Below are 16468 nucleotides of genomic sequence, written 5' to 3'. Positions count from 1 at the left end.
TATATCTTTTCTTAGTAACTAACTAAAGATGAACTACAGGAGAACCCAGTATTTAGATTCTGCCCAGAGGTATTAAATGCACAAGGAAAAATTAGTTATGTCCAAGTAGCAAGCAGTATTTTTAAACCAACATGGTTAAATGTTAAGATTTGTAGAAATCGAAATATTTATTCACATAATTTTAAACTAAAGTTGAAGTTAATAGATCTTCCGTGGTAATGATTTAAGTGCAAGTGATGCTTGGCTTTCTTTCACATTCATTTCTTTTCTTCAGAGGGAAGGCTTATCAGTTATTCTTGAACAAGTCAATACAGCTCTGCAAAAGGGAGACATTGTTCTGTAGGGAAAAAAGTCAAGGCAGACCAATGAATGACTAAAACTTGCCATATACCCGTAACAACACAAGTCTACCAACATAGGTTTTCATGGGAGATTTAAAGTCAGCCAGAGTGAGCTGGCCCTTCTCTTCGTTAAATCCCAGGTGAACTGCAACGTACCACTCATACTGATTTCGCACAGAAGAGCTCCTCTCCCTCAGTGGACAAACCTACCAGCCCAAGAGCTGACATTCGCTTCTGCACATCTGCCCTTGCCTGCTTGCTCCCAAATGTGATCCTGGCTTACTTTAACTTCTTAGATGCTATGTAAGTGCGTTGTTCTATGAAGGCGAAGGCCTTGGAAAGACAATAAAAGTTGCTAGAAATTAGGGCTGGGAAAGGTAGCTCAGGCCTGTAATCCCAGCGCTTTGGGAGACCACAGCCAGTGGGTGAAACACCTGAGGTCAGGAGTTCAAGTCCAGCCTGGCCAACCTGGTGAAACCTCGTCTCTATTAAAAAAAAAAAAAAAAAGTTGCTAAAAATTAGTCATAGGTAACATTATAAAGGAGACTACAAATAAACAATGAACGTCTCCCATCAACTAAGTACCACAGAGGATTAATACCACAAGGCCACCCCAACTGCCTGATGACACTGGGTTAGTAAATTGGGAAACAACTTACCCTGGCATGTTTTATTTCCAGTTCAGACATTTCAACTAGATTCTTTCTAAATGCTGCCACTCTCTTCCGTTTGAAATTTATCAGTTCTACAGGAAGAAAAAATGTTTATGAAACCAAGAAAAACTAAACAATTTCCATGGTCACTTTAACTACCAAATGACATTCTTGAACATGTGATGTACCTCACTCACAACCTCTAAGTACCAGTGACTGGGGACAGGGCTGAAAAGGGGGTGATGGTGAGCCACATACTTCACCAATGGCTTGTGAAAATTCTTCTCAAAAGAAGACATACGAGGTTCATGCAAACAATGTTAAGCATCACTAACCATTAGGGAAATGCAAATTAAAACCACAATGAGATTATCTCACACCTACTAGAATGGATTTTCTCAAAAAGATGAAAGATCAGTGTTCGCAACAATGCAGAGAAAAGGGAACTCTTCTACACCATTGCTGGGAATATAAATTAGTACACCCATCATGGAAAATGGTATAGGGGTTCCTCAAAAAACTAAAAACAGAGCTAACCTCATATGATTCAGCAAACCCACTTCTGGGAATATAACAAATTATCTCAATGGGATATCTGTACTTCCATGTTCACTGCAACATTATTTACAACGGCCAAAATACAAAATCAATTGAGAAGTATCCCTTGATGGATGAACAAAATGTAGTACAGACATATAATACTACTCAGCCTTTAAAAAGCAGTCATATGGGACAACATGGATGAGCCAGAACAGAGAAAGACAAACATTACATGATCTCGCTTATTAGGTAAAATCTTAAGTTGAACTCCTAGAAGTAGAGAAGAGAATGATGGTTATCAGAGGATGAGGGTGGGGTGCTGGGGCAGATGGGTGCCAGGACGCAGCTAAATACATTTTGACATCTATTGCACAACAGGTGACTACAGGCAAAAATGTATACTGAAACAGTAAATTTCAAATACATTACCACTGAAAAAGATATTAGCTTGATCTAATAATTTCACATTATACACATATATCAAAGCATCACACTGTATTTCCATAAAGCCAATACAATAACTTATCGATTAAAAATAATACTTAAAACATCTTAAAATCCAAAACTGTGAAAACTGCTACTTGTATTCAAGACAGGACATGCTTCCTTTTCACCTACTCCTACTGCCAACAGAATTCAGGATTAAAGACCTCTTGGAAATTAGAACAAACCAAGAATATGAATGCCTCGCTCAAATTCCTTTATTAGCTCCCTGCCTTCCTCTAGAGCTACACACATACTGGGGCTCCATACGCCAACTACTCACCGCCTGTGAAACCAGCCCTTAGCCACTGACTCAACTATAGTCAGCTGAGCTACAAGTCTCAGAAAGCACTTGTACCAAAGGCAAACAGTTTAAGACCCACCAATCTCAGCATTCTACAGAACTTTACACTTTTAGATAGTGTACCTATCTTGCTCTTGAATAGAGGATATAATCAACATGGGCAAAAAGTTTAGGCAGTAAAGACAGACCGAAATTGGCATTTTTAAACCTTTGTTTTTTAATCTCCTCTAAAATTGCCAGAGCCATGAAACGGGCCTATTAAGATTTCAACTCAGTAGTTTTGAAGTGCGTACTTTCCTTGAAAATTTAAGTTCGTTTTAAAAAGCAAGCAGTCATTTTTTCAGGAACAGGGTAGCACAAAGGTTACTTTGGAAGAATACAGAAGACAGCCTCAGAGCCCGTCTACACATTTGCCAGGAAGCTCTGTGCCTTACAGTTAAGGCACTTACTGTATTATAATCCCAAACAGACAAAGACAAATCATTACAACTCTATATAAAGTCTATGTTCCCCCCAGGTAGCTTCAAGCATGTTGATGAACAGACCATTTCCAGGTTACCCTACCACTGGGAAATAAGAAAAGTTCGCAGAAAGCTACAAAAGATAGTAATTTTTCATGGAAACATGAAACTAGTCATTCTGGGCGATCCATTCCAACATTTGCTCTGGCATGTTCCATGGCTCCTGAGAACCCAAGGGAAGATCCACACAATCCTCTTGGGTAAGGACTACATATTAAAACACATGTTCAATGGAAATGGTGAAAGTCCTCTGTTCAGAGGACTGAAATGGATAAGGCAAGAAAGAACCCTGTGGACATGGACCAGAGTTGTGATCCCTGACACCTGCATGTGTGTGCAATGGCATGCATGTACACACACACATACATTTCCTACTTCACTCCACTCAAGGGCACAGAAGCAGAGATACCCCAAAACAATGGGCATACTCAGATGCTGGTAACTATTCCTGAAGAAAAAGAACCGTGGCTCCTTTAAGAAATGGCCAGTTTCAAGGCTGGAGTAGAGAATAAGATTAGCATAGACTATTGCTCTAAAAAAATGGAGGATGGGCTGCTACACCCACATGCCAGCTTAACGGTGCACCTACTGGCAAAGTCTGGACAAGCATCAAATAACTTAGTAGTACAATAAATTCTAAACCATTTTAAAAACTAAAAATCCATGACTCTAATAAAGAAGACAATGGACACTTCTGAGAAAAAAGGCGGCTCTTTTTTGTAGTAGGATGCCAGGTGTCAACTTGGGCAGGAAAGCTTGAGCTGGAGATGAGGAAAATCGTCTTTTTGCAACCATCAGAGTAAAGGCTGGTTTAGGCAAGAATCACCAATACATGCTAAACCTAGGAAGGAAGTTTGATGAAGAGCAAGATGTTTACATGGTCTTAAACTGCCTTACCACAGATTGATGGGGGTTAAAATAGTTAACTATGCTGTGGAGAAATTGGATTTGGATAATATCTGACTGTGTAATCAAAATTACCACTACAAATGAAGGAGAGACAGACACACAGTGTTTCCTCAGAAGTGACACCCCAAGAAGGGCTTATTACTTCTGCCAGGAACCCATAACCATATCTAAATGTGAGGAAACAAACCAGCCAAAAGTGAGAAATACAGTATTTGGAAAGAGATTCTCTAAAAAGACTACTATCATTAAAAACTAAGAACTATTTCCTAATAGATAAGATAACGAGATGCAATCCTACACTGGATCTTGTAGACATCAGGACAAACATGAGAATACAGACGGCAGACTGTAGTCTTTTTTTTTTTTTGAGGAGTTTCGCTCTTGTTACCCAGGCTGGAGTGCAATGGCGCAATCTCGGCTCACCGCAACCTCCGCCTCCTGGGCTCAGGCAATTCTCCTGCCTCAGCCTCCTAAGTAGCTGGGATTACAGGCACGCACCACCATGCCCAGCTAACTTTTTGTATTTTTAGTAGAGACGGGGTTTCACCTTGTTGACCAGGATGGTCTCGATCTCTCGACCTCGTGATCCACCCGCCTCGGCCTCCCAAAGTGCTGGGATTACAGGCTTGAGCCACCGCGCCCGGCCAGACTGTAGTCTTAAGAGTTTAGTTTATCGCATCAAGTAAGTGTACTGTAACCATACAAGAGAATGTCTTCAGTCTTAGGAAATTATGACAATGTTTTTAGGGCTAAAAGGAGTGTGCTGTATGCAACTTACTCTGAAATGGTACAGAAAAACCAGGTGTGGCAATGTTTGTAAGCACACAAAAGCCATGAGGGTGACTGTGTACGTGCATGTGATAAGGCAGATGGCGTGAAGTGCTGACGCTGGGTGAATGATACAGGGGTGTTTTTTACACTATTTGTGCAATTTTTCCAAGCTTGAAGTTATTTTCAAATAAGAATACAGAAAGAAAAATGTCCCTGCTCAACCTTCTTTTGCAGATTCAGAAAGCTGTTCAAATTTCTGGCAGCACTCCTGCTGATGTGTCTCAGCCAACTTGACGTCTTTGCTCTTTAACCGGGCCTTATCCAGAGCTTTGTTTGAGTTCTCATAGTCGATGAGGGCTTTGGTGCGTCTGTATAAGAGATCCTGGGAAAAAAATTAACAGGTATACATACTAAAATATCTAAACCAGTCTAAAGAATAGCCCAAGTGACAATGTATCACCTGAGATGTTAGGTGGTAACAATCTACCTCTATATCTTCTCTCCCCCTATTTTTAAATCTCCAGCTTCAGCAGGGATGAGCAACTGATAGTTTTGTTGAGAACTTTTTTAGAATTCCTTATATCAAGTGACTACCCAAGAGTAAAAACAGAAGGACTATTTTTTCCAGTTAATTCAATAAATAAAGGTAACTTTAAAAATTAAGTATTTTTGTATCAAAACACATATATAATCACTGCTGGGTAACTCAAGCTGAGCACTGCTAAAATATAACTGGGCAATGAAGTAGCAAGAAACATAACCCTGCCCTGCAAATCCTGCTCCTTCTGGTAATCTACCCTGGAGATCCACTTAGTCAGTCAGATATAACGGTTCTTTGCAATCTTTTTTCAAGACTGGAGTCTTGCTGTCACCCAGGCTGGAATGCAGTGGTGTGATCTCGGCTCACTGCAACCTCTGCCTCCCAGGTTCAAATAATTCTCCTGCCTCAGCCTCCTGAGTAGCTGGGACCACAGGCATGCACCACCATGCCCAGCTGATGTTAGTATTTTTAGCAGAGATGGGGTTTCACCATGTTGGCCAGGCTGGTCTTGAACTCCTGACCTTGTGATCTACCTACCTCGGCCTCCCAAAGTGCTAGGATTATAGGCGTGAGCCACCGTGCTCAGCCTCTTTGCAATCTTACAACAAAGTAGAAGTTACCTCAGTATCTAAATTCAGCAATTATGATGTATAGATTATACATTTAAAAATAGGTGAAATAATGAAAGATGGGTGAAACTATTAGACCTATTTTTGTATATACTCAAAAATTCTTTAGTGACCTCTTAATTCCATCAAAGTAGAAAATAAGCTAATAAAAACAGTGTTTTTAAAAACCCTTAAAATTCAGAAAATATGCCAAAGGGCAAATTAACTAAAATTACATGATGGGGGAACAAATAAACTTTTATTCTTTTACTTTCTGATGGCATTTCAGGATCAGAGGCCTATCTAATTTTATTTAGCCTGATTTAATACATTTCACATAAAATTAAAACACATTTGTTTAGACCAATGCAGACAGTGAAGGATGCATGTTTCATTCCCAAAGATTATTCTGTCTGCTTACCATTTCATCTATCTATATATATTATAAATAATGCTTTACAGCTCAAAGGCTACAGGGATACTTGCAATTCAATAAAAACTCCCAAACCTTCTCTGCCCCAGAAATAGCCCTTTCTGCATGCTACGTCCCATATCAATGACCTAGAATACCCCAAACTATTAACTGTCTACACCACACAACCCCTACAGTGCTGTCAGATATACAAGCTTATAAGGATACAACATTAGATGTCATTTATAAAAACAAGTCTGATAAATTTCTATTTTTCCCCTTTGCATAAAGCAACTTTTTAAACAGACTTCTTGTCTTGTACTACTCTGATAAACTAAGCAACTTCTTTTCCTACCTTAGCAGCTTCGATGTTAAGCATGTAGTATCGGAGGAGCTCCGTTAGCTTTAAATCTTCATCTGATGAGACTCGACCCTCTACTTTCTATATAGAAAAGGAAAGGTCACCATCAAGGCAGAAAGCTACAGATGATAAAATATACATTATGAAGACCAACACAAAAATCCTTACCCTAAGTTTTTCAAATAGCTCAGCAACCTTCAATAGGTACCTGGAAGTATACACATAATTTTGGCTTAAGGTCTTAAATCACCTATAAAATATGATCTTACCAGTGTGCAAGACATGAATGGATTAACTCAGGAGTCCTAGCCTTTGGCACTTTAGCATTAATTTAAAAGTAGCGCTGTCACTTCAACCGGCCCAAAATAATAGAGATAATGGTCACAAAATTACACATTTACAGCACGACACTCAGTGGCATCAGCCTCTTGGTGTCCCTTCTGTTATCCTGCCATGTATCCAAATATTCTTATTAAATGCCAATGCTGTGTTAACTAAGGTCGGGTTTAATGAACTCTGCTATGGGTATCCCAAAGCAGTAAATACATTAATTCATCATGGTTCTCCCATTAGCCTCTCAATTTCAAGTCAGAAGTAGTATCACCTGTTTTGCCAAGCCTAGATGTTAAGTAAAATATTGCCTTACACTAGAAATGCCCAGGATGGAGAAACTGAAACACATACATAAGTGAAGATTGAAAATGGAAAGATTTTTAATTCAATGAATGAATGTAATTTCAGAAAATTGTGCATCAAACCGGCTGTGTATCAGACTGAGGTCATTACATTATTCTTCAGACCATCACAACCAAATCTCTTCAAGATCCAGGGACAGAGGCACATGTTCTCAGGATCTCCTGGGGCTGCATCCCAGGCCAAAAAGGTGGTCCAGGGCATTACCAGGCAAAACGGCAAGCACCAACCGCCAGATCAACTCTCTCAACCCCCAAAACTAAAGCAAACAGGCTTTTTAAGTGTGACAGAAACTACTGCTTTGACCACATTAACCGTGTTTATTTATGTATAGAAGAGCCCACGTCCCCTACAATTGTCTTACAAGTGTCTTATGTACAGAGAACATGTAAGATGCGTGCTGGAGACTTGCCTTAGTGAGCTTGTAACTCCAGAGCAGGATGGAAACCATGGTAGTCTTTACTCATTTATGCTTTTAGTTATACCACTCAGCACTCTTCAATTAAGTTAGAAGAAATGCTTTTCCAAAAAACTTACTTTTTGATGACTGTGGGCTCTTCTAAAGCCAGGCTATGTAAGCAGGCTGCAGTGTGGATATAGTCATCGGCAACATCTGCAGAAACAAGGACAACTCTTTTTATCCAAACAACAGCCAGGCTCATCAGCAAAGCTTTAAGTTACCAATGGTAAATGATAACTTACTTTTATGAGATCTGGTCATTTTGTCAGCTTTCACACAAGAATCTTTGATCCTATTGTAATAGTTAATAAGGAAGTTCTTCTCTTGCTCAAAGAAGTCATCTACCTCCTAAAAGAAACAAAAAGAACCAGACATTTCAAGAATGTGAAAATATACTATTCATGCAGCCTTTTATATTTATCAAAATAAAAATATATTGCTTAGAACATGGCAAATAAACATGAATATAAAGTTAACCTCTACAGATCAGGGAATTACAAATTTATGATACTATTTCTTAACTAAGGCTGGCAAAAATCAAGGGCTGGCAGAAAATGTATACAGAAGAATCATTTAACAATCACCAATAAAACTGGCATCCTCTCTAGAACACCTAGCAATTTTACACTAGTACAATGGTGGAACATGGCCACTTAGCTGTTGATACCTATCTGTGTGAGAATGAGTTTTTTTCCTCTTGACTTGGTTGCTTTCAGACTGAGAGGAAGTCCTGATTATCTGGTAGACACTGGCAAAGGATGCCAATGCCAAACATCCCATAATGCCTGGATACAGGACAGTCCCAGACACTTTAAACTGCACCAAGTTTAAGTCCGAGTTTCCCAATTTCTGACAATGCCTTCTCTACTTAGCACCTGTATTCTGGGCTCTCCAGAGTGGCAAAGCCAGATCTACCAGATGATAATTGTAAGGGTAACTCAGTTACAAAGGAAGAGAAGGCCTCAGAAGTAACGAAGTAAATCATACCCATGAGGATGATGAAAATGTTAGGAAGATTTTGTATTCTTATCTTAGTGCTAACACCTTGAAAACCAGTATGTAAACAGAATCTAAAATTTGGTTACTTAGTTGTGTCAGCTAGGTTACACGTCAATGCTTCTCTACCACCTGTCGTTGGTGACCAAACTGGACAGTGTAGGTCTGAGAATGGCATAAAATAACTGAGTAATCTCCCTACTTACAGAAAAGGAGAAAATGAAGCCAAGTGTGGAAAGGTTCACACTGAGTTTCCTGGGAGAGAACAAGGTGCTTTGGGAAATGGGTGAAAACTGAGTAAGTAGATGAAAATTACCAAAATTTGAAGAAAACTTAGATTTCTTGTAAGTTAACCATTTGTTTCACAAGTATCTCTTTCAAAGAAAAGATTCCCAATTAAGTCAAACATTTTCACAAACAGCCAAGTCACTAACCTTAACTCCAGTAAAAAGGACTTCATCAGCACTTTTCACCACACTTTTGAAGAAGCCACCAAACATCTCTTTAGTATTTTTCCGTCTAACACTTAGCTAAAGGGAGAAAATTCCAAAGAACAGCTTATATGGTATGTATTTTTCTTCTTTAAAACTTCTTTTAAAGAAGTTCTGACTAACATTTCAAGGAATCCTTTTCATTAGTATGGGCAAATGCATAAATTATCTTTAATTCTGCCTTAACTTCCAAGCTTAAAACATCTCATGGCTAAACCTCAACATAGGTAGGTCATCTAATTCTAAAAGACTTAAGAGATTTTGAAAGACTGACTAGAAGCTAAGGCTTAGTGCCTCTGAAATCCTTAGGAAAATTACTGTTCTATCCATATTAAGTAGCAAAAACCAAAACATGTTAAAAAGAAAAACAGCTAAGAGTCATCTTTCAACAAAAAGCATAGGCAGGAAGAAAATAAATTTATGCTAATTTTAATTCCTTTAAAATGAAATTAGTTAAGTTCGGGATTAAGAAATTAGATGCTTGGGATTGTTAATCTCTTAAAAAGAAACCCAGCTTTTGGAAGGGGAAAGGCAAAATTTTCTTTAAGCAGAGTTTTACAAAAATGTCTTACACAATGAAGGAAAAGCAGCATCTAAAAAGGTTTCCATTGTATAAGAAATTTCAAAACTTTAGTCATTTTTTTTAGAAACTATCAAGTATATTTTGAAAGTATAAACATTTGAAATGGCCTATCAAAACAGAACTAAAATGCCTTACATCCTGATCATATTCCAGGAAAACATGAAAGTTGCGATCTTTACTGAGAACAGGGTGAGAAGAAAGCCGCTGAAGAAAGACTTCATGGGAGGACACAGTCTTCTTAAAAACAGCGAGATATTCACTGGAAAGAGATGTGCACATGGCATTCAGTTGGCACAGCTCAATTACCTGACCAATAAATACTTTTCCTGGTTAATTCTATGGCTCTGCTCATGCCACCAATGCAACTAGACCAAACAGTGTTTCAGTATAACCTGGTGTCTAGTTAGATAAATGAGGCAGTTGACATTTCTGAATCTGTGGAATAAGCCTATGGAGGAAAGCAATGTTGTAACTGGGTTTGATGGATCAAGTCCATGGGCTCCCAAATCTACAGGCAATTACTGTTATTTAGTAGCCGCACAACTGTTTCTTTAAAGCAAAGAAAACCCTTTAACTCTGAAGCCTGAGGATACAGTAACGCATGAGTTTAAGGAAACTGAAAATTAACAGAAATCATAAAGCAGCTCTATCTCAACCTACACATTAAAGGTCACTTAAAAATTCCTAATGGTAAAAACTTGGGTCTGTTGTGTTCAGTGTGCCTCATTCCCCAGAGCTGATAGCCACTCCAGTATGTGCTAAATGCTTTCAGTGCCTGGAGGTCTGAGTGCTGCCCTGGATGACACATGGGTTTGGGGAGGGAGAGATGATGGCAGAAGAAGGGAGGGATGAGTACTTTCAGCTAAGATGAGGAAGTGCAGGGATAGATTCTAAAGAAACTTTCCAAGAATCTATTTTTGTTTGAAAAAAATTAAATGATAGGTTGGGCATGGTGGCTCATGCCCATAATCCCAACACTTTGGGAGGCTGAGGCCGGTAGATACGCGAATTACCTGAGATCAGAAATTCAAAACCAGCCCGGACATCATGGTGAAACCCTGTTTCTACAAAAATCCAGCTCCTTCGGAGGCTGAGGCAGGAGAATGGCTTGAACCCGGGAGGCAGAGGTTGTAGTGAGCTGAGATCTCACCACTGTACTCCAGCCTGGGCAGACAGCAAGACTCTGTCTCAAAAAAAACCTCATGTAACAGCATTCATTACAATCTAGTTTCTTCTAAACTTCTGGGAACCAAGCTTCAGAAAGAAAAGCTTTGTAGATTTTGAGCAATTTATAAAGACATAAAAGTTTATTTCCTCACCGTGCCAGACTAGCATCCCTAATAAGTATGCCCTACATATGAGAAAAAACAACTAGTCTATCAGGTATTAGTGCCAATGGCCTCCAATGAATCACTGTGTGAAGTACAAAGACCATGTCCCCCACTATGCAAGATGTACTGCTAGTTTTAGAAAAGGACACCAGGGACCTAATTAACACCTACACTTAAACAAAATTAAGTCAGGTTCTTCTACTTACTTCTGTACACAGCACCACTTTTCTACTTCTTAAAAGACAGAGCCCACCAAGAAAATCCACTTACGCTTCCAGTTCTTGTTTCATCTTGGCAAATTCTTCTTTGGTCATAGACCCTTCACCTTCTCCTAGTTTCTGCATTTTCTCTCTAGGACCATCGAAGTCAGGCTTTGTAGGAGCAGGCGGAATCTGCAGCAGAGGCAGGAACTCATGAGCCTCTTGTCCCAGCAGCGAGGTTTTCTAGTTGGTGCCTCATTCTACTCTTGCTGGTCCACAGGAAACAACCACTCCACTCCTGTGGGCTATTTAAAAGTCAACTCCTGTTTTTTTCTTAACCTTATTTCTTCTGGCCATTCAAAAGGAAGTGTATTCCTCAGAGTTGCATATTCAACTTTGATGGCAATCATTTGGTCAGTTTATCCATTACAGACAATCATTCAGAGCACAACAGTGTCTACACTGCTTCAATGTTGCCTAAAACTAGTATAATTAATGCGAAACACCAACAATTAGCCATCAAGATTATAAAGTCTCTAGTATTCCAAAGGGATTTTCCTAATCCCTAAGGATAATCAAGAGCTCTAATTTTGAATGAACAGAACGTATCTAAATATAAGCTTCGTACTAGTATCATTTAATTATTAAGAAATCATCATTTGGACAGATTCTTCAGTCTGCCTGGCAGGACAAAATCCATGGAAATCTCCTTTACAATCAGCTAAGTCTCTGTTACTGCAGCCAAGAATTAATGATCAAGGACTTTTTTTTTGAAAACAGAATCTCACTCTGGCACCCAGGCTAGCGTGAAGTGGCGTGACCTTGGCTCACTGCAACCTCTGCCTCCCAGGTTCAAGTGATTCTGTGCCTCAGCCTCCCCAGCAGCTGGCACTACAGGCATGCACCACCACACTCAGCTATATTTTTGTATTTTTAGTAGAGACAGATCTCAGTATGTTGCTCAGGTAGGTCTTGAAACCCTGACGGAATCCAACCACCTTGGCTTCCCAAAGCACTGGATTACCAGCATGGCCTCCTTCAGCACTTTTTGAGAAATCTTATCACACACTATTACCAATACTAATGGTTCCTAAAAATCAATTCTACTGACGTTGGAAACAACGTACCACAGAAAAACCAAACCTAAAGGTAAATAAGACTAAAGTCATTACACTGTTTACACTCTTTTACAACATAAATAATGTAAGCCTGTATGCATCACCACAAAGCTGTAACACTATTCCTTCACATATTTTCCACTTGACCAGTAGTTAGCAGCAAATGCTCTAGCAGGTAGATGAAATTAAACTTTTCACAATCTATTATTTTAAAAAAAAGTGGATATAAGTCTCTTTAAACTAAATGAACAGCAAGGCAGAACTAGCTTATTTAGTTTTCTAAAACACTCACAATAAACCCAGCATAGTCTGTTGTTTCAATAAGAGTGTCATGTAGCCACACGAAGTCTTCATGTTGCCTTGTAACAGAAAACTCTGGGCTCTGAAATGTGGGCAGCGTGGTCTGTAAAGAAAGAAAGAAAGACGTTAACTGGTTAACCACCACTTTTTGATAAGTGGTTTAAGTTTCCTGGGCTGCACAGTGAGAAAATTCTGCAAGATACAACATCATAATATGATCCAGTAAAGAAGAAAGCAGTAACACATGATCTCCTGTCATGAAAGGCATAGCTAAGATTCAGTCTGAACTCTTAAGGATTTTCCCCCAAATTCCACCTTACTGAAGCTTGTAATGAATATCCAATCAAAGAATCTACTGGTAGAAGTTCAGTTCCAGGAAGGTAAATCACCACCCTATTTTTTGTTTGTTTTTGTGTATTTTGTTTGTTTGTTTGTTTACATACATTTTTGGGACAGGGTCTGGCTGTCATCCAGGCTGGAGCACAGCGGTACAATGCTGACTCACTGCAACCTCTGCCTTCCAGGCTCTCAAGCCATCCTCCCATCTCAGCCTCCTGAGTAGCTGGAACTACAGATGCACGCTACCACATCCAGCTACTTTTCATATTTTTTAAAGAGACAGGTATTTTGGCATGTTGTCCAGGCTCAAGTGATCTGCCTGTTTTGGCCTCCTCAGGTGCTAGGATTACAGGTGCAAGCCACCCAACTCGGCCCCAAATTCTACTTTTATAAATCTGAATTTGGCCAGGCACAGTGGCTCATACCTGTAATCCCAGCACTTTGGGAGGCTGAGGCAGGCCGATCACAAGGTCGGGAGTCTGGGACCAGCCTGACCAACATGGTGAAACCCTGTCTCTACTAAAAATACAAAAATTAGCCGGGCATGGTGGCACATGACTGTAATTCCAGCTACTCAGGAGGCTGAGGCAGGAGAATCGCTTGAACCTGGGAGGCAAAGCTGAGATCACACCATTGCAGCCCAGCTTGAGTGAAAGAGCAAGACTCCATCTCAAAAAAAGGGGCCTGAATTTACCCCCAACTTATGACAAAAAAGAAAAGTAAATTAAAACGAAACAAAAACCTTTTAGCTTTAACTTACTACAGTTCTAAAAATTGTCCCTGATTTCCTTCCTTTTCACTCCAGTGAATGCTGATTTTACCTTCTTTGATCTGGTAAGTGCAGGCAGAGAATTATGTCACCAGTCTTTACACTGCCTCAGAATGACTGAAGTATGCTATTCAAGCCACCCAGGCATTAGGAAAAAAAAACACGTGGGAAAGGTCCTTCCCAATTTAGTAAATACTGAAAAAACACAAGCTACAGAGAGAAACTTCCCTTGGATGCAAATTAAAAACAAAGTTGGGGCCAGGTGTAGTAGCTCTGCCTCCCGCTTTCAATCCCAGCACTTTGGGGAAGTCAAGGCGGGTGCATCACCTGAGGTCGGGAGTTTTTGAGACCAGCCTGGCCAACATAGTGAAACTGCATCTCTACTAAAAATACAAAAACTAGCCGGGCATGGTGGTGTACACCTGTAATCTCAGCTACTCTGGTGGCCAAAGCATGAGAATCACTTGAACCTGGGAGGCATGGACTGCAGTGAGATGGCGCCACTTCATTCCAGCCTGGGCAACAGAACGAGACTATCTTTTAAACAGCAACAACAACAACAAAAACACCACACACTAAGGTGGTAGATTTGAGCTGCATCACTTTGGCTGGCACACGTACTCATGAAGCACAGTATAGGCCACACAAGATCGGCGATGCCTACAGCCTAGGGCTCTGCCAAAGCAGAATGCTGTTCCTGCAATGGTACTCACCTGATGTGTACTGTGAGATAGATTAGGGAGGTTCTCACTTAACAATAGTGCTACTCTATAAACACCAACTGTTTCAAGCTCAGGGAACCTCTTAAATCCACTGTGAATAACAAGGCTGCAACCCAGCACTGTATGTATTACCACTGTATATTACTTACCTTTGTGTGTACTGTAAATTTGACCTTATCTCTCTCACTGAGCGCATCTGGTATGTCAATCTGAAGTGAGGGATCCACATTCAGGTCCACAGATACAGATCTCAGCTGAAATACATTTTTTGAGTATTAGTTCCAAACTCATTTGGCCCTAAAAAATTATTCCAAAAATGAGAAGTAGTTATTGAAAAGCAGTTTGTATGTAGATCATTTAGAAATGTCAGTTGAGGCATTTCCAAGTTTATTTGAAACTGAGGGGAAACCTGCTCTTCAAATGCATCAGTATAGACAACATGCATTTAGTCTTTTCTTCAAGACTAAAAACTTACGTACTTAACCTCTAAAACTTGTAAATCTGGTCAATCTGTTACAAAGACTAATATATTCACTAAAAGCACATGGATTACTTATAAGTTTTAAGTACTTCCCTTTTCCTTATAATTCTGAAAGCCAGAGGGAGCCTGAAACAATAGCTTTCCTCAAAGAAATAAAAGCTCAAGTAGTCACCAGAAGTTGATTTTAACACCAGCTATTAGTAAGATCACAACAGATACTTTAGAGCCTTCACATCTCATCATAAGTACTTTTCTTCCAAATGAATTCTTGATGACTCCTAAGAAATATCTGCTTGTTTGGCTTAAATTTTCAAATGTCCATTTGTGAGATATCTGCAAGCAAAGATAAAGCTTCAAGGTCAGAGACTTCATTTGATCATAACTGTGACTCTCTAGCTCTGGCATGTTTTCTGTTAAGAGCTTCCTTCCTTCTGCTAAGTTAACACTGGGGAAACATAGCCTTTAAAAATACCTCAAACCATTAACTGAGACGTGATTGCAAAGGGATACCAACCACTCTACTGATCTTATGCTTACCTGTCAAGGTCAGTCAGGCCAAAGAATAGGAATAAAGAGAGCAACACACAAGAAGTAGCCATGGACTCTGGAGGAGACATAAGATAGCTCACAGAAAAGGTCTAAGGTGCATTTCCCAGAGCACAAGAACTGCCACCACATTTCCTAAGATTCCATTTCCTAAAGAAGTCACAAACCCTGACTTTTAGCCCTGCTCAACTGAATATACTGACAATTCCATTTTTGCTCACTGCAAGCCCAGCAAACTCAGTGAGCCTGTGAACTCCACATGGAATACCCATAGGAGGACCCAAGAGGGATGTAATCAAGTAAGTGGGACTCACTTAAGCACCACAGTCAAAGCTACAATGAATGCTACCAGCTGCTTTAGCTGCTGCTTTTTTGTTCCACTTAATAATCATCTTCTGTTTTTGTCCTTTTTCCCACACTCCCAACCATGTAGAGGTAATACACCAGGACTATAAAACATATTTTTCATTTAAGAATGTGATCGAGGCCGGGCGCGGTGGCTCAAGCCTATAATCCTAGCACTTTGGGAGGCCGAGGCGGGTGGATCACAAGGTCAGGAGATCAAGACCATCCTGGTCAACAAGGTGAAACCCCGTCTCTACTAAAAATACAAAAAATTAGCTGGGCATGGTGGTGCACGCCTGTAATCCCAGCTACTCAGGAGGCTGAGACAGGAGAATTGCCTGAACCCAGGAGGCGGAGGTTGCGGTGAGCCGAGATCGCGCCATTGCACTCCAGCCTGGGTAACAAGAGAGAAACTCGTCTCAAAAAAAAAGAATGTGATCGAGACAAAAAGAAGAAAACCGCTAGGCTCTGAGTGACTGCAACTACAGCATATCAAACATCCGAGCTTCACTAGCAGCCATTTTTGCCTAGACATTTTCCTCTAGGCTCGTTGCACAGCAGTGCCAGCAGCTTCGCGTTTCGGTCCGAGGACCCAGCAGCTGCTTTTGATGCTAAGCTGCTAGGAAGCCCCTCTCGGCGAGCTCATTGGA

The 16468-nt window shown here is 40.1% G+C and overlaps 1 protein-coding gene across 1 annotated transcript in view; it reads right to left on the bottom strand.

The window, feature by feature from the left end:
• Positions 1-148: 148 nt before the first annotated feature.
• SNX5 (sorting nexin 5) overlaps positions 149-16468 on the bottom strand; it is a 27446-nt gene continuing 11126 nt past the window's right edge. Inside the window, exons 3-14 of the mRNA XM_010343737.2 lie at positions 14596-14700; positions 12609-12719; positions 11269-11390; positions 9803-9926; positions 9028-9123; positions 7840-7945; positions 7675-7750; positions 6613-6652; positions 6439-6525; positions 4745-4904; positions 1001-1086; positions 149-337 (exon numbers count right to left, since the gene is read on the bottom strand). Coding sequence (XP_010342039.1) covers positions 287-337; positions 1001-1086; positions 4745-4904; positions 6439-6525; positions 6613-6652; positions 7675-7750; positions 7840-7945; positions 9028-9123; positions 9803-9926; positions 11269-11390; positions 12609-12719; positions 14596-14700 — 1164 coding nt within the window. The 3' untranslated portion in view covers positions 149-286. The remainder of the gene's footprint in view (positions 338-1000; positions 1087-4744; positions 4905-6438; positions 6526-6612; positions 6653-7674; positions 7751-7839; positions 7946-9027; positions 9124-9802; positions 9927-11268; positions 11391-12608; positions 12720-14595; positions 14701-16468) is intronic.

This window comes from Saimiri boliviensis, chromosome 9 (genome assembly GCF_048565385.1).
Source record: "Saimiri boliviensis isolate mSaiBol1 chromosome 9, mSaiBol1.pri, whole genome shotgun sequence".
Classification (NCBI taxonomy): domain Eukaryota; kingdom Metazoa; phylum Chordata; class Mammalia; order Primates; family Cebidae; genus Saimiri; species Saimiri boliviensis.
This window is presented reverse-complemented; position numbering and strand designations above follow the sequence as displayed.